This window comes from Manis pentadactyla, chromosome 4, assembly GCF_030020395.1.
Source record: "Manis pentadactyla isolate mManPen7 chromosome 4, mManPen7.hap1, whole genome shotgun sequence".
Lineage (NCBI taxonomy): Eukaryota > Metazoa > Chordata > Mammalia > Pholidota > Manidae > Manis > Manis pentadactyla.
Genome location: NC_080022.1, coordinates 111,971,141 through 111,991,989, shown reverse-complemented (window position 1 = coordinate 111,991,989; position 20,849 = coordinate 111,971,141). Strand labels below are relative to the sequence as shown.

At 37.9% G+C, this 20,849-nt stretch overlaps 2 protein-coding genes and 1 long non-coding RNA gene across 6 annotated transcripts in view; 1 reads left to right on the top strand and 2 right to left on the bottom strand.

The window, feature by feature from the left end:
- Positions 1-296: 296 nt before the first annotated feature.
- LOC118922386 (uncharacterized) lies at positions 297-7,462 on the bottom strand. The gene is made up of 3 exons (XR_005028759.2): positions 7,165-7,462; positions 6,893-6,938; positions 297-3,282 (listed from the first exon to the last, which is right to left on the bottom strand). It is a non-coding gene; the product is annotated as an uncharacterized LOC118922386 (long non-coding RNA).
- Positions 7,463-7,676: 214 nt separating this feature from the next.
- Positions 7,677-20,849, top strand: part of ARNT (aryl hydrocarbon receptor nuclear translocator) — a 104,074-nt gene continuing 90,901 nt past the window's right edge. For 2 of the 4 annotated variants that reach the window (XM_036905231.2, XM_036905229.2), the window contains exon 1: positions 7,677-7,866. In XM_036905231.2, coding sequence (XP_036761126.1) covers positions 7,842-7,866 — 25 coding nt within the window. In that variant the 5' untranslated portion in view covers positions 7,677-7,841. The remainder of the gene's footprint in view (positions 7,867-20,849) is intronic. The other 2 variants (XM_036905232.2, XM_036905230.2) reach the window with 1 other exon arrangement.
- On the bottom strand, positions 15,990-17,619 carry LOC118922452 (non-histone chromosomal protein HMG-14-like). The gene has a single exon (XM_036905235.2). The coding sequence runs from the start codon at positions 17,112-17,114 to the stop codon at positions 16,815-16,817; it is 300 nt and encodes a 99-aa protein (XP_036761130.2). The 5' UTR covers positions 17,115-17,619; the 3' UTR covers positions 15,990-16,814.

Here is a 20,849-nt window from a genome sequence, read left to right as displayed (position 1 = left end):
GCTCACACAAGCCTCTCTTGGTCCCATCTGGTGCCGCTGGCACATGGATGTGCTCCCGGTCCCTTCAGGCGCTGTTGTCCCCGGCATGCGCTGCCACTCTCCCGCTACTGGGCCAGGGTGTCGGGGTCCGCGCCAATTGGAGGAATGACTGGCAGTCTGCTCAGTGCCATGAGGGGCTTCAGAGCTGCCCTGCTTCCCAGGGGTTTAGGGCGCCTAAGTTTCCCCAGGATTCCCAGTTGCTGGCTATGTGTGCTGCGATAACTTTGTCCAGCTATGGGGTCCCTGTCTCTTTAAGACTTGCAGTAAGCACTCGCTTTTCTTTTGTCTCAGGGGCACCAGTTGCGGGGACCTGCCCACAGGTTTTGCTTTTCCGTTTCTCTAATATCCAGCACCTTGTGCACCTTGTGTCTGCATTCCGGGTGTGGATTTCTAGAGCTGGTTGTTTTGCAGCCCAGGCTTTCACTCCCTCCCCATTCCGACTCCTTTCTTCCCGCCGGGTTTTGGGGTAGGGGAGCGTTTGGGTCCCGCCTGGCCATGGCTTGTATCTTACCCCCTTCGTGTGATGTTGAGTTCTCACAGATGTAGATGTATCCTGGCTGTTGTACTGCATCCACTGGTGTCTCTTTTAGGAATAGTTGTATTTATTGCATTTTCATAAATATATATGTTTTGGGGAGGAGATTTCCTCTGAACTACTCACACCGCCATCTTCCCGTGATCCAACAGTCTGTTTTTCTTATAAAATCCTGATACTTTGTTCTTTAGATTAAAAAACCATGACATTTAGAACTTGAAGTAATAATTTAGGATTAATAAAACTAATGAACATATTGCTCAGTTAAGCCATTTGAGGAAGCCTGCTTGAAAAATATATAAATGACTTTGTAGAATTATCTGTGTAATAAAGAATGGATTTTTAACCTAGCCCTTATTAAAAAACTTGTGAGAGCATCTCCCTCATCACTGACCTCTGTACTTCATTGTGGAAAAAGCAGTGTTCTAATATTTGCCTATTTTGTCTTAAAGATTATGTTTGCCGGTGGCTATTTTACTATGTAAATTTGCACTAATTTGTTCTATGTTGAATCAGAGGAGAAATACTGTTTGGCTACCAGCTTTTCTCTGAATAAAACAGAAAGTAGACTGAAATTTTGTTTATTGCAGGAATAATATACTTTTTGTACCCAAAGATCCAACTCCATGTTTTAATCCTGATAACTTTCAGAATTTCTTCTACATAACAATATATATATTTTTTATTGAAAAATTTTCTAAATGAAAATGTCTTCTTTCGTAACTGTTTTTTTTTAATGACAAAACAAATAGGAAGTTTCTGGGCATTTTTCCTATGGAACATATATTCACGTGTTGTGAAATGATTAATGTTCTATATACATCAGTGGTGTCCACTCATAAGGTAAACATCTGTTATTATGTACAGAGCTGATATTGCCCTTTCATGTTGTATAGCATGATTCTGTGTCATATCTGATTAGGAATTTTTTGGCAATAGCTTATTATACATTTTCTAGGTAAAACATTTATTAATTTTTTAGCTAATTCTACAAACATTTCTGAAACAAAATGACTTTTACCAACTTTTTAATGAGGGATGTAACTTGATCTTTTTTATCCATCAATTCATCCCTTTCATATTTGAAAACATTATTTTGCATTTATTCTGGAAGAATGTTTTATTTGGCATTAAGGTTATTGTACTTGGCTCAAAAATAACTTGAAATCTTTGATGGCTTTCTCAGCCACTGTTTAAAAATTTTTTCTTACAGTCAAGGTCTAGTGAGCAAGAGACACATGGATCTCTGGCCCAATCAAATACGATATTCAGATATTATTAATTGTATTCCCTATTTATGTTTTTATTTATTTCTGCTTGGATGAACTTGCCACATTTAAAGGCACATAATTTACATCCTATGTCTGCATGGTAGTCTTGTTTAATAACTAGCTACTGTAAGGTTGAAGGCACTGGGGAGATGGGTGAGCACGTCAGACACTGATGACGTGCCAACGTCCCCGGCTGGTGCCCCCTCCCAACCTGAAAAAATGTGCCTTAGGCTAGCCAATCCTCGTGCCGCTGTAAATCTAAGCTCTAACTCCCCCTACCTTCTTTAAAAACTTGCTGCCTGCCCTGCTGAGTCTGACTTCCCTGGCCTGTGATAGCCAGATGGGGGAATATCACCCGGGAATTACGCTCAAATAAACTGCCTGGTCCTTTGTTGCCTACCATCTCCTGCTTATTTCGGCTAGAATTTATCTTATATTTGGTGCCAAAACCCAGGAAGGAGCATGAGCGTGGGGACCCGACTGGCCACCGGTGGCCCCGCCCCCTCCTTCTCCGACCCAGGACCTCAGCCTGCTCTCCACTGCATGGAATATTTTCGGGTGAGTCCCTCAGTTTCCCCAGTCTGCTTCCCTTCCTAACTCCATTTCACCTGGTCCATTAGAAATTGTATGTATGTCTAGGTGGGGGCATCCGGCACACCCTCTGCAGGCATTCGGCCTGCCCCTGGCCCTGCGGTGTGGGAGATGTCCCTCACCCAGACTCCCAGGCCATCTCCCCTGACTTGGCGTGCTTGGGACGCTGGGCACTCCTCTCAGCGGGATTAGTTGAGAAGTGGCGCAGACATGGGGAACCAGTCCTCAAAAGCAGAGGCTCAGACCCCGTTGCAGTGTCTCATTTCTAATTTGGCTACTCTATATTTGTCCCAGCATGTTCACAAATGGAAGCTAGTCTTTCTTTGCTCTGAGGCCGGGCCTCAGTATCCCTTGGACAATCAATCTCACTTGCCCCCTGAGGGAACTTTCAGTTTTGGCCTCCTCATTGACTTCACTATTGCCACTGGAGCAGGGAGTAGAGCGAAATCCCACATGTGCAGTCTTTTTGGACTTTGCTCTCCTGCCCAGACCTTTATGTTAAGTGTTCAATGACTCAGGTTCTCCTAGCCCGATCTCCAGTTAAAGATTGTCAGCCTCTTACTCTGCCCAGTCCTTCTTCCTTTTCAGATCTGCCAGAAGACCTCTGTCACCCACATCCCTCAGCTCACAATCCCCTCCCCCTCTCCACCACCATCTTTAAGTCCTTTGTCTTCACACGTATCTCCGCCATCTTAAAGTCCTACATTCTCAACCATGCCATTGTCCTGCTCTCCTCTTCTGGTGGCTGCACCACCCCCTCCCCCTCTCCTTCTGCCTTCACCGCCCTCTTCCCCCACCAGGACATGCTCCTCCCACCCTCTGGTTCCAGAAGCCACAGACAGGAAACTGAGGAAAGAGAAAGCAATTAGATATCAGTGACTCAGGTCTTTATATAAGTTTGTCTGTCTGTGTATATGTTTTTGTGTAAGAAGTGTTGCTGACTGTAGTTGTTGTGTCTCAGTTTGTATGTTTGTGTGTCTAGGTGTGTGGATGAAAAATATTTTCCTACCTCTGGATGGTATTAATAAAAATTGATTTAAAAACAAGCGCTTGTGAAAATTGGACATTCTAAAACTTCCAGAAAATCTGATTAAAAATGTTAAGCATTAATGTTAATTTGGGTTTAGCTGAGGTGGGCATGTCCTTGTGGTTATCAGCTAAGTTTACCTTAGGTCATTTAAGTTGATGTTATCTGCTAAATCTTTTAAGAATAAAATGCTTAAAGGCTTAGCTTTGTCTAATATTCCGTAAAGGTCTTGTAAGTAATCTAGCATAGTTGTTACGAATGAGTGAACTAAGTAAGTGTGGCAAGTGAACACCTTTTTAATTATGTGTTACAGTGTGTATACCTATCTACAGCCTAGAAATCTTTGTAGTAACCTAAAACCTTAAAATTTTGCTAAGTTAAAAAGATACACTTTGTGCTTAGTGAGAGATTGTGTTGTAAAGCTCATGGTTAACAGAAATTATAAAATGTTCATAAATTTGTCAATCCAAAGAATGCTACTGTAACAGTTTATAATAGCCTACTTCTCAGTGTTCACTAAAATTAAGGTACCTAATAGTTTTAAGTTCTAATTAAAACTACTTAAAGTAATAAGGAAAACATTTCTGCATGCTAAAGAATGTGTCTTTTGATAAAAGAAAGTAACTTTGTTCTAAAGTACAGCTGTTTATTTAGAGAGAGAAATATACATGTGAAAAGGTTGTCGAAAGTTTGTGGAAGAATTTAATATGGTCATGCTATATAAAATTAAAGCAAATGAGTCTTGGTATAAAGTATACAGCAAAATTATAATTTTTTTTCAGTTAAAAAGACAAAGTTTTCTTAACTGTTAGTCTGCTCTTAATATTGAAAGATTGCAAAAAGTTCTCTAATTGTTTTATCAAAGCAGTTTCTCATGCTTAAAGTCTCAATGAGTTGTCAGAGTATTTAAGAAAATGAGATCTTAATATTAAAAAGACTAAAAGCTGAAGTTTGCTAACAACTATGTAACCTTTATTTGCCTTTGAGATATTTTGTTGCCATTCTGGTTAAATAGATAAGTATTGCTTTATAGCAACCTATAATCCTATTTAAGCAAGTGCCTTAAAACTTTTAACAGTTTCCCAAAATCAAATTCAGAAAAGTACTTTTTACCTCTGATATTTTCCAGAGGGCCCCTAGAACATGTCAGAGGAACTTTTTCTCATTAGAGAAAGTATTTGGCTAATTTAGCTTATTTATCTGACATATAATTATCTGCTTAATTACCTAGAAAGCACTGCCAAAAGAAATAATGCTAAACTTTGTTACTGAATGTTTTGTGTTACAGAAATATCCGAATTTCCTTATGTCAACTGTCTCACAGTAAGCTCTCATCAGATCTTTAACCATTGTCATTTGTAAGTCTTTTATTATTTATAGTCACTGTTTTATTACTCTTAAGCTAGTAAAGAACTAGATTTCTGCAGAACAAGTATTAGTTACATAAGATTAAGTAAACTAAAGAAGACGATTTTGTGGCTTTTTGTTTCAAATGTTGCTGATAAAGTGTTTTAAGCTTTTTCTCTTAACCTGACAACTGTTTAGTAAATGACTGCCTTTATAAGCTGAATTGATACTTTATCTTTCTACCTGATCCCTCCAGAATTTAAAAACTCTCAGTGACTATTTTTATATTTCATGGCAGTATGTTTATTTGCACAAGTTCAATAAGAATCTGCTTTCCTTGTAAGAAGACCAATTAAAAACACTAGTTATATTACTGAAGCTTTAACTGGAATGTCATATCTGAGAGACACGTGTGTAAACTCAGATATGAACAGACAACTTTAAGAAACTAAGACTGACTTTATAAAGCCAACAAAGCCCCTTGGAAGAACTGGCCTGGTACCTTGCTTACAGGGTTCCCAGCAGCTTTACAGGTGAGTAAGGAAGATCACTTCCTGGCAGTGCAGGAACCTCAGGATGTCTTGCGGACCTCGAGAAGAGAGGAATTCACCCAAATCTACAGGTACTGCAGGCAAAACCTGATGGCAAGTCTGGTTTGGCTTTCTGGCCTCAAGAGGCCTTTAAAAGTTCAATCTGAAATTCCTTACAAAAAGTTCCAGCAAAACATATTTAAAAAAGCCTATGTAATCAATTGCTCTTCTTGCTGCACTTATGCAAATAATCAAGCCAACTGTTAATTATTTTCTTAATCTGGCTACTTCTAATAAAAATAAGGGTGATTTTAGAGAAAATTATTGTTTCAATAATGCAGTCTTATCTATACTAAATCCTATTACTAGTCATTGAGATGTAAACTTGATCCAAAATTTTAGTTTCCCCATGATACCTGGCTATGATTCTCAATTAGACTCTTCATATTTCTAGTTCTCATATTTAGCCATGCATTCTTAATCTCATCAAGTTTGCCCTTCCAGAATAGAAGCACCAACTTTCTGAAGCCCTCTCAACTGACCAGTGATAGAAACCCTAGCTGCACCCTTTACTGCACCCCTGCTCAGCATGAAGCAGCTGGAGCAGTCGTCGCCCCTTTTCCCTAGCAGCAGCTAAAGTCTATCTGTAGAGGGGAAAATGAGACAGGGACCAGAAGCTTAGACAGAATAAAGTGAAAGCCTCTGGAGAAAGCAAGGCAAGAAATTTGCAGTCAGAGCAATGTAACTACATGCTACAAAACCCCCCCTGCCCCCACGACGCCCCTTGTCAACCAGAAGTAGCCAGATCAAGTCGTCTCCCATTATGACCAAAAGGTTGGAATGTAAGGTTGAAGGCACTGGGGAGAAGGGTGAGTGAGCACATCAGACACTGATGACGTGCTTAAGTCCCAGGCTGCTGCCCCCTCCCAACCTGAACAAATGTGCCTTAGGCTAGCCAATCCTTGCACTGCTGTAAATCTAAGCTCTGCCTCCCCCTACCTTCTTTAAAAACTTGCTGCCTGCCCTGCTGAGTGTGACTTCCCCGGCCTGTGATAGCCAGACAGGAGTATATCACCCGGGAATTGCGCTCAAATAAACTGCCTGGCCCTTTGTTGCCTCTCGTTGCCTGCTTATTTCAGCTAGAATTTATCTTACAGCTACCATTATTACATAACTTGAAGTAGTGTACTTGTTACTGTCTTCATCACTAGTTCTTTTCATCACTATGCTTCGATGTATTTCTTTTGAGTGGATGGTTTTTTTCTTTCTGGTGAATTAGAAACACAACAAAATGGTAATAAAGAAAAATTTAACTTTAACAAATGTAAACAATATATACAAATTATGTTTATATACTTTGGCTGAGATAAACTGTACTATTAAGTGAATGAGAGAAATGGATCAATGTAATGTTTATTGTACACATACAACCTATAAAATGCAAAGATGCTCAATAACATAATGGGATTTCTGTTAAAATTCTAACATGGGGATTGGTGCAACATGTTCCAAGGGTCAGTTTTTTCAGTTTGTTTCCCACACCACTACTTACTAGATGGGTGTCCCCCTGCTTAACCTCTTTGCTTCTGTTTTCTTATCTGCAAAATGGAAGTAATAATAGAATTTACTTTACCATGTTGTTGTGAGAATTAAATGAGTAATTACATATGAACCACTTTGGACAGTGTCTGGCCCCTTAGTGCTCCATGCTTCCTATTATTAGAAAATAAACACAAGCAGTCCTTATCATTTCCCCACGACAGACTCTTCACTATGTCCATATCATTCATTGACCAAAGGAAATTATCCTGTTAATCAAAATACCTTCCTCATACATTGTCTCCGGTTTTGGTTGTCCGTATCTGCCTTCCCAGACCGTAAGCACCGAGATCCTCTTAACACTACCAGCTCCATAGCAGGCTCCATTCAAAAATTAGTTATTGAACTTTTTTCACCAAAGGTCCTTAAAAGACAAAAAACTCTAGAAAAGATTACAAATCACCATGAAAAGTTTAAGCATAAGACCATCTAAAATAAAATTTAAAGAACAAATCGCCGGCAGAGTTGCCAAACGGATGAATCCACCACCAAACGAAGCTTTTCAGTGAAATTGTTTTTAACAGACGTCACTCGATTACTGCCCTCTGACGAACGGGAGGCGGGATCAAGGAGCCAGCCGGACGTCTTCCTCGCCCTCCCTCCTCCTCCGGACCAGTTGGCGCGGGGGCCAGCCCAGCCTCTGGTCGATTTGGCGTTTCCATTGGTCAGTTTCCCCCAGGAGGCTGGCCGCGGGGATGACTCCGTCCACTCTGTGGGCGGGGTCTGTCCGCCCTCTGGGCTGGGGACGGTGGGGGTTGCCGCCGCTGCCATCTTGGATTCCGTGGTAGCGGTGGCGGCCGTAGGGTACCGCTTCTGGGGAGTGGCTCTTCCCTCACCCCCCGGTTCGGTGGCGGTGGCTCCTCCCTCTGGGGGGGGGTGCGACGGCGGTGGCATCTAGGGCCATGGCGGCGACTACTGCTAACCCGGGTGAGGAGACGGAGGACTGGGGCACCTCTAAGGAGGAGAGGCTGAAGGGGTTGGCAACAGGAGACCCGGGCTGAGGGGCCGTGGTTGGGGCTGAGGGCTCGGAGACTGCCGGGGATGAGGACGGGGCGGTGGGGGGATGGGAGGGGCTGGGGGTGGGGGGCCTGACCCTAGGGAGCAGGGGAGACCGGAGGTCGGAGGGGAGCGGGCGGGTGGGAGTTCCGTGCCCCGAGTTCTGCTGGAGCGGCTGCCCGCGCGGGGCTGATCCGCCTCAACTCTTCTGGCGGCGTCCTGGACTGCGATGTGGTCCTCTTTCAGTCCTCTGCCCACTGGAGCTGCTTGATGCTGAATAACTGGGCAGAATGGCTTGTTTTACTGAAGGTGGTTTGGATTTCTAAACACTGGACCACAGTGCCGTTTAGCTGAAATGTTACTTCCAAACGTTTAGATTTTCGTTTAAATTTAAAAATTCTTTGGATATATACTCCCAGTTTCTTTAAGCTGTACCTCCCCCACCCCTTCAACGTCCTCCCGCGCTATCTTTTGAATCTTGCCTTATGTACTAAGAGGTATCTCTAGTGTGTTTAGCTACTGAGGGCAGAATGGTGGAGGTTCAGAACAGATCTTGCCAACAGCGTTTCCACACCCCGGGTTTAAATCTTGTTAGGTGTGGGTCGAGGCAGTTCTCATTCTTTAAGAAAAGTCCTGTGCCATTTCTCAGTGAAAATCTATTCAAAAAGGGGAGCTTGAACATTTCCAAAAAAAAAAAAAATCAAGTAAGTCATAAGCCATGGAGTGGAGTGGAGTGCAGCAGGTCTAGACTGATCAGGTCTTCAAATTCCTAGTCCCACTCCTTTCCCACTGTATGACAGTTATTCTCCCTAGGAAGTACTTCATTTTAGGGATCCTACTTTACCTTGCCGACCTTGGCCATTCTCTTGCTTATATAAAATACTTTCCCAGAAATCCCTATCTTTGATAGCCTTAAAAAGAAGAGAGAGTTGGTCGTGAATTTCTTGAAAATACAGCAGTGGGAGTGATTAACTGGTGTTCCCACGTTGACATTTAAATCGGATTTTTTCGTGTCTCTGAAAGGCAGTATTATTTTGCAGTACCCAGATTTTGCTAATACAGTTGAATCACTGTGAAATTTACTGTCTTTCCTACCATGTTTCCTGGAACAGAGCTATTTAAAGAAGTTATTTTGTCGCATGTCAGTATCATAGTTTTAAATCCTTTAAATTTTTTTTAGAGGAAAAGGAAATAAAAATGAATGGCTAAAATTTCATTGCAGAAAGTGCTGAGCAATGGAATAAAATTGGAAAGATAATATTATTATGGCAAACCTGACCTTGTAGTAAAATAACCTATCTGTTAACAAGGGAGTACAAAAACAAGATTTTAAACTGATAACACATTGCAAAATACTTAAATAACTAGTCAAGTTGCAAAGCATTTCTCTTACTGAGTGACCAAGGTAAACAAGTTTAATGCATGTGTCAGAAGCTTTTTTCCAGCAGTGTGGATGGGGTTTGGTTTGTTTATTTTTTTAAATAACAGTAACCAGAATGACAGTCTCTTGACCATATTTTTCTTAGCTGATCAATATCAGCTTAATTCTGTAACAAGAGAATAACATTTGTGCAGAATATTTTCTAAGTGAAAAGTTGATTATGTTTATTGTCCTTTGACAGCCTATTTCTGCAGTTTTTAGATTCCTTTTTTGATGCTGAAAAATTCTCCCATCTCTTCCAGGTTACTGATCCCACGTTTACATGATAATTAAATCAGAAAATATGTTTTCTTCAGAAGTTCCTCTCCCTTTGCCCCCTTTATATCAAAAGGAAGTGATGATAGATGCATTGTGGACTTAGTAATGTGTTGCATTTTGGAAAATGAGGACCATGAATGAAGGGATACAGGGTAGAATTATATAGTGTTCTGTGAAAAGAAAGTAAATGGTTTTCTGGTCAGAATTCTTTATTGCACTGTCAAACTTTCTTTAGAGCCATTTTAGGGGCTAGGGACATCATACCTATTTCTTTGAGTTTTTTCTGCTTGTCTTTTGCCTGTCCCTAAGTTTCCCTACAGTTCTGGTTAAGCTGTCTTCACATATGTCTACAAAGGATTTTTGTAATAATTATCTACCTTCTCTCAAAGCTTCACTGAAGTTAATCCTTAGATTAATAGCAATGCTTGATGATCATGTTAACTGTACTTAGATTATGATTTGGAGATTGTTGGTAGTCCTTCAGTGTCTTGAAGAAGACCTGGTTCCTTTTCATTTTTCATTGTGTCTTAACATGGTGCTGGATCAAAAGAAGATATGGTTTATATTCTACTCTCTGTAAGTTATGTTGAAGTAATAGCTCTCATGTGATGATGGCTTTTTTTCTGCATGAGTTGATAATTCTTCATATTCTATTTTTCACCAATTCTACTTACCATTGGCAAGTAGAAGTGGGTGGGTAGGTGGTCCATGAAATCTTAGGCTATATTTTTAGTGTCTATGGAATACTAACAGTTTTGAGGAACATTTTTTAAATTGCATGTGTTTGGTAATTTGCATGTGCTTGACTAAGGCATGTTGAGAAGAGATTTAAGTATTTGATTTGTATTTCAGTATTCAAACCAGAGATGTGAATGAGTTTGTAGGAGTGTAGATTTTTCTTCCCTTGATTCTCATTGGTAGAGACCTCCTTTTGTGCTATTAGGTTCCATTTGTTGTGGATGAAGAATGTGGTAGAAGGCAAAGGAGGGAACATTGATTTGTAAGGCTGACATTTAGGAAAAATTCTTCTTTACACATAATTCTCACCTATAGTTTTAAAACCTCAGTTATATAGAAGCAATCTAAATGTTCATTGAGAGATTAATGTATAAAAAATAGGTAGTGTACACACACACACACACACACACACACGCACACACCACACACACACACACAGGAATATTAGTCATGAAAAAGAATGAAACCTCGCCATTTGTGACAATTTGGTTGGAACTAGAGGGTATTATGCGAAATGAAATATGTCAAAGACAAATTTAATTGTAATCTAAAAAAACTAAAACAAGTAAATGAAAAACAGAAATAGACTGAAATAGAACAAACTGGTGGTTGCCAGAGGGAAGGGGGGTAAGGGTATAGGCCAAATAGTTGAAGGGAATTAAGAGGTACAAACTTCCAGTTATATAATAATTCACAGGGATAAAAAGAACAGTCTAAGAAATAGTCAATAACATTCTAATAACTTTGTATGATAGATGATACAGATGATAACTACTTAATGGTAAGCATTTCATAATACATGTAATTGTTGAATCACTGTGTTGTACACCCAAAACTAGTAATAGTATTGTATGTCAACTATACTTCAATTAAAAAAATTTTTAAAGAACCAATTAACAAAATTCTTACCTATTACTTTTACTTAACCTTTTTTCAGATAGGGGAAAATAGGAATTTATGCAGTGTAAAGTTAAGATGCCAAGATACTTTTTTATTCTATTGCAAAAACTTTTGTGAAAAGTGTTAAAAAACATTTTAATTCAGCAATTGAAATACAGTTAACATTTTTAAAAAAGAACCTTAATCTACATACTTTTTATACTATTTGTGGCACCAACCTGAACCGTCTCTTATTTTCTTAGAAATAAGAAATAGATAGTTCTGCATTATTGGAACTCTAGTTTTCTTGTGAATTAGTGGTTTCTCAGCTTAGTTTTTTGCATTCCAGTCCTACCCTCTATTTAAACAATCCACTAACAGATGAGAATTATGTGTTCTTTAGTGGATGTTTTATGAAAGTTTTTTGTGGTTCTCTGCTATGGAAGCCTTACTTCTAAGGCAATAACAACAGGGGTTTCTAGTGCCAGGTGGTGGTTAATCTTCAAAAGCTAAATTGTAACATTAAATAAATTAAACCCTTTTTCCTTGATTTTACTTGGACTGTGATATCTTTCAGGTATTTCAAAACTAAAAGTTGAATCCTTGATTGTGGAAACTGTCTTTGGATCTTTCTTAAAAACAATATTTATAATACTTATTTTATTTTAAATATTATGAGTATTTATAATGTTTATTTAAAGTGTTAATTCCCTGGTGGCACAGTCCTACATGGGGCAGAAAGGTAACACTTCTGTAAATGCTATCCATTGTCTCTATGGTTGTATAGCTGTTTCATTTAGATATAACAATAAAACAGTATGTTTAAGGCCCTTCTGAAATAGCAAGGGTTAATGGAGTCTCTCTGAGCTCATCAGCCATACCCATGATAGGTCCTGCTTGTAGAGCCATCTGTTTTTAAGAATACACCCTAATCTGCGATGGTGACTTCAGAAAATAGACATCAGTGAATGCTGGAGTTGGAATTAAATGACCTTTATCATTTTACATATAAGGAAACAAACCCAGAGAAAAGAATGGATGCATTTCTTAGACATTTGTTAAGTTCCTACTATATGCCAGGCAATGCTTTCCTCTTTTGTTGGCTATTCTGTATGTTAGAAAGCATCTTTCACTTTGCGAATCAGTTCTCTAAAATTAATTTTTTCATTATTTCTTCATTTTGTTTTTCCCTGTTCATATTTTCACTGTAGCTGAATGGACAAAGTAAGTTTATGACTTTAACAATATACTTAGAACTTAAGTCCCGTGAGAGCAGGACCTTTACCTTCCTTGTTCACCCTAGCTCACAGTGGTGCCTAGTGTATAGGACTAATTCAGTAAATGTTGAATAAATGAATGTTGTAAAACCCAGCATTAGAAGTTCATGTCTTTATGCACTGATGATAGGAAAATACCTCTGAAAGGATAACCATTAAGCCATTAATATCATTAAAGAATTTATAATAGCTAACATTTATTAATAATTACATGCTAGCTAATCTAAATATATATTATCTAAATATCTATTCTCTCACTTAATCTACCTGTATTACCTCATTTATTCTTTACAACAATCCTATGAGGTATGTATTAATACCCTTGTTTTACAGATGGAGAAACTAAGGCACAGTGAGTAAGCAGTTTGGAGTTGCATAGCTAGTGGTGGATAGAGATAGTTTGATTGCTGGCAGTCCATCTGCACAGTCAACATTCTTAATCGCTAAGTTACAAGACTTTTCCCATTATGACTGTCACTTCCTACTGACATGTAGTATAATGGATATCTTTTGAGAAAGAGGAGAGTGGAGTATTATCTTTTTTTGTAGATGAAGAAGGTGAAATAACACATCATGCATCCAGGAGGGCACAGTTGCTTGGATGGAGAGGTGACTGAAAAGTGCTTAAAAAAGAGGCTTGGAAAAGTATTGTAGTTCCTAAAATGTTTTCTATGCCTATGTTCTTTCTTCATCATTGTTTTCAGCTCTTTAAATAACTTGTAAGGTGCTTACTGGAATCCTTCTAGTTCTTCATACCCCATAATTTGTGTCTTTTTGATGAGCCTCTCCTTGACTTGGCTTCAGAGACACTACATTGCTTATTTTTCTCACTGACTGTCCTTTGTCCCTTTTGCCTGCTCATTTTCTTTTTCTTGTTCATTATGCTTCTTTTCTAGTCTCATTCCCAGTGCTAGAACTCTAATTTGTAAGCTACTATCATTTTTATTTGCCCACCTTCGTGACTTCTACTTTCTTGTCTTCCAGCCCCAATTGAACACTTATTTGGTAACTATGTCCCATTCTCTTCATTATCTTTTATTCCTGTGTTGTCACATAAGCTTCTTTCCTAAATTTTCATCTATTTAAAATATTTCTATTTGAATAATCTTTAACATGCTATTTATGTATATGCTCACCATCATTTCCTTCAAATCTGCTGCCCTTCCTAACTTTTCAGTACCTTTCAATACTATCAGAGTTTTTCCAGTTCCCCAGGTTAAGCAACTAGAAGTGTTTGGATTCTTTTATGTATTTATCTTGTTGGTTATCACAGCTAGTTTTTTTTTGCATAAAAACAGTTTGTAAACATAAACAGATATGAAAACATATGAAACTTTTTAACCATATAATATTTAAAATAGATATATTTAAACACGTAAGCTTATATGTGTTTGAAGTTATTTTTATCAGAATTGTGCGTGTATTTAAAGACTTAATTTAAAATGATTTGTTAAAAAAATGGCATTCCTCTACTCCCATTCTCAGTTCCTTCTTTCTAGTGACAACCATTTTTATCTCATTTAGCCAAACTTTTAACTAAAATCTTCCAGAAGTAGAAGACATGAGATTTCAAATTGAAGGGGCCAGATCAGTAAATGAAAATGCACCTGTTTCAAATATAGAGTGTATCACACAAACTCCAGAGAGAAAAAAATGGATCAGTTCAAAAGAATCAGCAATCTGATTGGTCTTGCTTCTCAGTAGTCAACTGGAAAGTAGAAGACAATAGAGCAATGCCTTCAGAAATCTGAGGGCAAGAAATTTCCAACTTAGAATTCCATAATAGACAAACTATCAGTTAGCAAAGTAGAAGGAAGATATTTTCATACATCCGGGGTCTCCCTTATACTCTTTCAGGAACTTAGTGGGGTGTGTTTCACCAGTCCGAGATAGTAAAGCAAGAGAAAGGAAACATGGAATACAGGAACGTGGCAGTACAACAGGAAAAGTGAAGCATCCATTTTGTATTCATTGCCGTTAGTTTCCCTGTTTTCAGTTATGGGTACCCTCACTTTCAGTTTCTGTTCTCCAGACCAGAGGACCGCTTGATTTATACTATCCAGAGAATAAATCATTATTATGACAGGCTGGAGAAGGGGAAGTTTCCCTAAAAGGAAGAGAGAAAGGATCTGGTAATCTACCTGCTGATTAAACAGGTGGTAAAACAATCCTTTTTATTTTAGCTTTCATTCACCTGCATCCTTCCCCTCACACCCAATAGCGATAACACATAACACACAGAGGCACCTGTAATCACCAGTTCTGGAGACTTTAGGGGATTCCAACATGTAAATTGGGTTGGTTTCCTGCTTTTTCACTTGCTTGCGTAGGATTCAGTTCTTAATGGGTCCATTTTCTGAAATTTATTGCTCTTTTCTTCCTTCCGTTCTAAACATATGGTGGTACCAGTTTCTGAAATTTATTGCTCTTTTCTTCCTTCCGTTCTAAACATATGGTCTTATATCTTGTATAAACTTGTTTTTCTGTTCTATGCAAAATTTTTTTGGGTGGGGGGGAGAGTAAAAGTAGATGTATACTTTTAACCCCTACCCTTATTCAGAAGTTACAGAGTTTAAAATTTTAGAGGTTCTTTTACCTTTTCATTCTATTATCATGCTAATTTAGGCCTGTATCACCTCATTTTTTATTAGTCTAATTTATCTCCCTGTTTCTGTTACTTCAAATTATCCATACATCCACCAAACTTTGAATCTGTCAGATTAATCTTTTAATTTACGTTTTCTTCTTGTTATTCTGACCTAAAGGTATATATTCTCTTTCATTTGTTTCTGTTGAGTCGGATCTAAGATTTCATCTTAGCATTCAAGGCCTTCTCACAATTGAGTAGCATGTGGCATCTTGTTTTTACTCCTGACCACTGAATCTTTGTTCTATGTAAGCCTGTTTCTCTACAGTGCTTTACATATTTTCATACCTTCCCTTAGGATTTGCTCATGTTTACTCATGTTCTTTGTTCTATGTGGCATGCCTTTTTCCTCTCCTGTACTTTTTCTTAGGCCAAGCTTGATGTACCTTTTTGCAACTTTCTGACTGGCTGGTTACCTGCCTTGTTTCCTTTAATTTTTTCTTCCTATTGACTACCTTGTTATGCTAGAGACTATGCCAGGCCTTAATTTAAACCATTTCAGAATAATCTTTTCTTTCTCTAAATTCTTCTCTTAGGATCCACTGTAAACCTATTACTAAAAGTATGAATCATATTTTATGGAAAAAATTTGCTTTTTCTTAGGAAAATTACATATGCTCATTATTTAAATAAAACTTAAGGGATGAAATAGAAAAAGTTAATAGTTGCAAAACTGTACTCAGTCTTACTAATAAAAGAGAAGTGTACACTAAACCCATGGTGATCATCATTTATACCTAGAAAATTAGTAAAAATTTGAAGGATCGCCAAAACCCAGTGCTGGTGGATATATGGGTAATTTGATAGTGTTAGGAATAACCTTCTTGAAGGGTAATGAGCAAAAAACTTTTTTTTCTTTTAGAGTGAGATTTTATTTGTTTTGAGGGTTAGTACACAGACATTTCAATTTGTACACAATTCTTAATGTATGTACCAATTATCTAGAAAATCATGTAGTTGTGATTTTTTTCTCAACAGTTATTCCAGTGACTTTCCAGCTTAAACTTTGGAGGTAGATCTTCCTTAATAGGATATCAAGTACCATTATCTTCAAATGTTGATATGCTGTTACATTATTAAGTTTCACTAATTCACAACTTCATACCATGCACAGTACATATGCAAATTTTCAATCTTTCACAGCATATTAACAAAGTTATTAGGAAAATTGGACTGCCATGACCAAAGATATTGCAGAGTGCACAAAATTCTGACAGGGAGAGCCAAGATCAAGGAGTGGTTTTCTTTAGGAAACCTACCAAAAACAACACAGGAGTAGAAGTAATTTAAAATGTTTAAGATACGTTAAATGCATGACTGACTCCAAATTGCCATTTAGGATGTTTATATTACAGGATGTAAAAACTACCCCCATTGTGGAATGTTAAGCTGACACCCAAGACAATCAAAGCCTCCTATATTCAATATCCCACTATTTTCTGGTTGTACCAAAAAATAAACAATCAGCAAATGATTTCGCCTTTTAAAAAATGGGATGAGGTGGGATTCCCTCCTTCTTAAAAATGTTTCTAGGGCTACCAAAATACTTGCATTTACAAAATACTTGATAAAAATATTCCTCTGGATTGTACAAGAAGGGAGACAGGGACCACTGATAGGACATGGTGTATGTATGATATTAATCAGGCTTGGCTTCTTTCTCTTCTGCTTCATCAAAGGCTGGACTCTCCTCATTTTTAGTTTCTCCGTTTTCTGCAGGTAAATCTTTAGTTTCCTGGTTGGCCACTTTGGCCTGCTTTTCCTTTGCTCCCCTTTTCCCTTTTGTTTTCACTTTCTTGTCTGAAGATTTAGCCTTTCCTGCCGCCTTTATTGGCTTTGTTTCCACTTTTGCGGGAGCTGGTTTAGCTGACAACCTTGCCGATTGCCTCTTTGGCTCCTCCTCCACACCCTCGGTGGAGCTGACCTTCCTCTTGGGCATCGTGGCACACTGAGAGCCTTCACAAAGCAGGGCTGCCTGGCCTATGCCTGTCCTCCCGCTGTCCGATGTAATGAGCAAAGTTTTAAATGTGTTCCCTTAGGCCTTGCAAGCATTTCCAGAAATCTGGCACCTGTGCATAAAGATGCAGAAGATGTTCACTGAACCATTATTTATGATAGTGATAGTTTGAGTGTCATAAATATTTGCATTTGTACTATGAACTACTGTATAACTCTTAAAAAGAATGAGCTAACTGTGTTTATTGATAAGGCACACCTTCCGACATATATTGTTACATGGAAAAAATAAAAGGTTCAGAATAAATACAATATGATTCCTCCCCTTTTTTAATATAAAAATCAGCAAAAATCCTCTATTAGAGGATGCATAGAAAAAGGTCTGGAAGGATTCATATTAAAATGTTAACAGCAGTTACCCTTAGGGAACAGTGAATTAAAATATGTGTGTAGAGATTGTACTTGTCTGCTTCTGTACTGTTTGAATGTTTTTAGAGACATCTATGTTTGATTTTCTGTATATCTATACTTATCTTAATATATTTTGTAATGAAAAAATAATGGTAAAATCAATTAACATTTTGGTGTTTGATATATTTTTATAAAGCTACTATTTAGGGAATACTTACAGTGTGTCAGGCACTTTTCATGTGCAGTGTGTCTAATCTTCCCTCAAGGTGTAGATACTGTTATTAGCTACATTTTACAGATAAACTCAAGAGATTAAGTAATTTGCCCAAGGTCATACAAGTGTTAAGTGGTAACCTTAGGATTGGAATCCAGATTTATTCAACTAGAGTTTGAACTGTGTTTTCTCAGATTATCATGCATGCCACACACACAGGCATATATATGTATGTATGTATATATGTATGTATGTATGTAGAAACACATTTTCTTTTTAAAAAATTGGGATCATGAACATATCTCCCAGGGCAAGGGAAACAAAAGCAAAAATGAACAAGTGGGACTATATCAAACTAAAAAACTTCTGTACAACAAAGGGCACCATCAGTAGAACAAAAAGACATCCTACAGTATGGGAGAATATATTCATAAGTGACAGATCTGATAAGGGGTTGACATCCAAATTATATAAAGAGCTTATGCACCTCAACAAACAAAAAGCAAATAAGCCAATTAAAAAATGGGCAGAGGAACTGAACAAACACTTCTCCAAAGAAGAAATTGAGATGGCCAAAAGGCACATGAAAAGATGCTCCACATACCTAATCATCACAGAAGTGCTCGTTAAAACCACAATGAGATATCACCTCATACCAGTTAGGATGGCCAACATCCAAAAGACAAACAACAACACATGTTGGCGAGGATGTGGAGAAAGGGGAACCCTCCTACACTGCTGGGGGGAATGTAAAATAGTTCAACCATTGTGGAAAGCAGTATGGAGGTTCCTAAAAATAGAAATACCATTTGACCCAGGAATTCCACTCCTAGGAATTTACCCTAAAAATGCAGGAGCCCTGTTTGAAAAAGACATATTCACCCTTATGTTTATTGCAGCACTATTTACAGTAGCCAAGAAATGGAAACAACCTAAGTGTCCATCAGTAGATGAATGGATAAAGAAGATGTGGTACATATACACAATGTTCAGCCATAAGAAGAAAAATCCTACCATTTACAACAACATGGATGGAGCTAGAGGGTATTATGCTCAGTGAAATAAGCCAGGCAGAGAAAGACGAGTATCAAATGATTTCACGCATCTGTGGAGTATAAGAACAAAGAAAAAACTGAAGGAACAAAACAGCAGCAGACTCACAGAACCCAAGAATGGATTAACAGTTATCAAAGGGAAAGGGATTGGGGAAGATGGCTTGGAAGGGAGGGATGAGGGGGGAAAGAGGGGCATTACGATTAGCACATATATTGTAGGTAGGGGGGACATGGGGAAGGCAGTATATTATAGAGAAGACAAGTAGTGATTCTATAGCATCTTACTATGCTGATGGACAGTGACTGTAATGGGGTATGTGGGGGGGACTTGAGAATAGGGGGAGTCTAGTAACCATAATGTTCATGTAATTGCACATTAATGATAGCAAAAAAAATTGGGCTCATGTATTTTCTGATTAAAAAGCAATATATACTAATGTAAAAGACAAAACAATATGGATATCTAGAAAATCAAATGTAGACATCTCCAAATGCCATCTCAGAGATAACCACTGTTAATATTTTATTGTCTAACATTTGCTCATTCCATTCTAGCTGTGATGCCATATTTCTAAAACTTAATAGTCAGGCTCTCACCTCTTGGTCTTTGTACTCTGTCAAGAATGCATTTCCCGCAGATACCTGCATGGTTTATTGTTTATTCCTTTACCTCCTTCTGATCTTTCCTAAATGTTATCTTTTCAGTGAGGCCTTTCTGATCTAAAATTGCTGCCCTCCTATCCTTGAACCTTTATATACACTTGGTTTGACTTCCCCTAATTAATTTTTCTCCACATTTATCACTGTGTCATATTATTAGGTTGAAACAATATGACATTACTGATATTTATCCATTTTTTACTTATAAAATGTCAGTTTCATACTGTCAATCCAACTTACATTTTAATTCTCATTTCTCTCTCCCACTAACATGTAAAATTCATAAGGGTTAGGATTTCTGTCTGTCCTATGTATTGCTTTGTATCTAGGGCCTGCAATGGTGCCTGATGTATAGCAGGCATACAATAAATATTAAATAAAGTCTTCCAGGTTTTTGTTATGCATATAAACTTTAAAAAGGATTATATTATATATACTTTTCTGTAGCTTATTTTTTCATAATCATATGGTGGATAACTTAATTTCAATGATGTAGAGTGACCTCAAAAATTTTTTGATATAATAAGTTGTTTTATTATGGCAAAATACATGTAACATAAAATTTGCCATTTTAACCATTTTTAAGTGTACAGTTGAGTGGCATTACTATATCCAGATTTTTGTGTATCCATCACCCATCTACCTCCAGAAATTCTTTTTGTCTTGCAAAATTGAAAGTCTGTGCTGATTAAACAATAACTCCCCTTTCACCAATCTCTTCAACCCCTGGCATCCACCGTTCTGCATTCTGTCTCCATGAACTTGACTATTTTGGGTACCTTGTAGAAGTGGAATCATGTAGTATTTGTCCTTCTGTGGCTGACTTATTTTCACTTAGCATGATATCTTCTAGATTCTTCCATATTGTAGTGTGTTGCAGAATTTTTTAAGGTGGAATACTATTCTACCTTGGATATATATCCCACAGTTTTTTAAATCCATTCATCTGTTGATGGACACTTGGGTTGCTTCCACCTCTTGGCTATTGTGAATAATGCTTTTATGAAAGTGGCTGTTGTACAAGTATCTCTTCGAAACCCTGCTTTCAGTTCTTTTGAGTATATACCCAGGATTGAAATTGTTGGATCATGTAGTAATTCTGTTTTTAATTTTTTGAGGAATCTTCATAACTATCTTCCATAGTGGCTACAACATTCTACATTCCCACCAATAGCACGCAGGAGTTCCAATTCTCCAACATCTTCATCAGTGCCTTTTTTTTGACGGTGGCCAACCTAATGGGTGTGAAGTGACACCTTATTGTAGTTGTAGTTTGCATTTCTCTAATGATTAGTGATGTTGAGCATCTTTTCATATGTTTTTTGGCTATTTTGTTATCTTCTTTGGAGAAGTGTTTATTCAAATCCTTTGCCCTTTT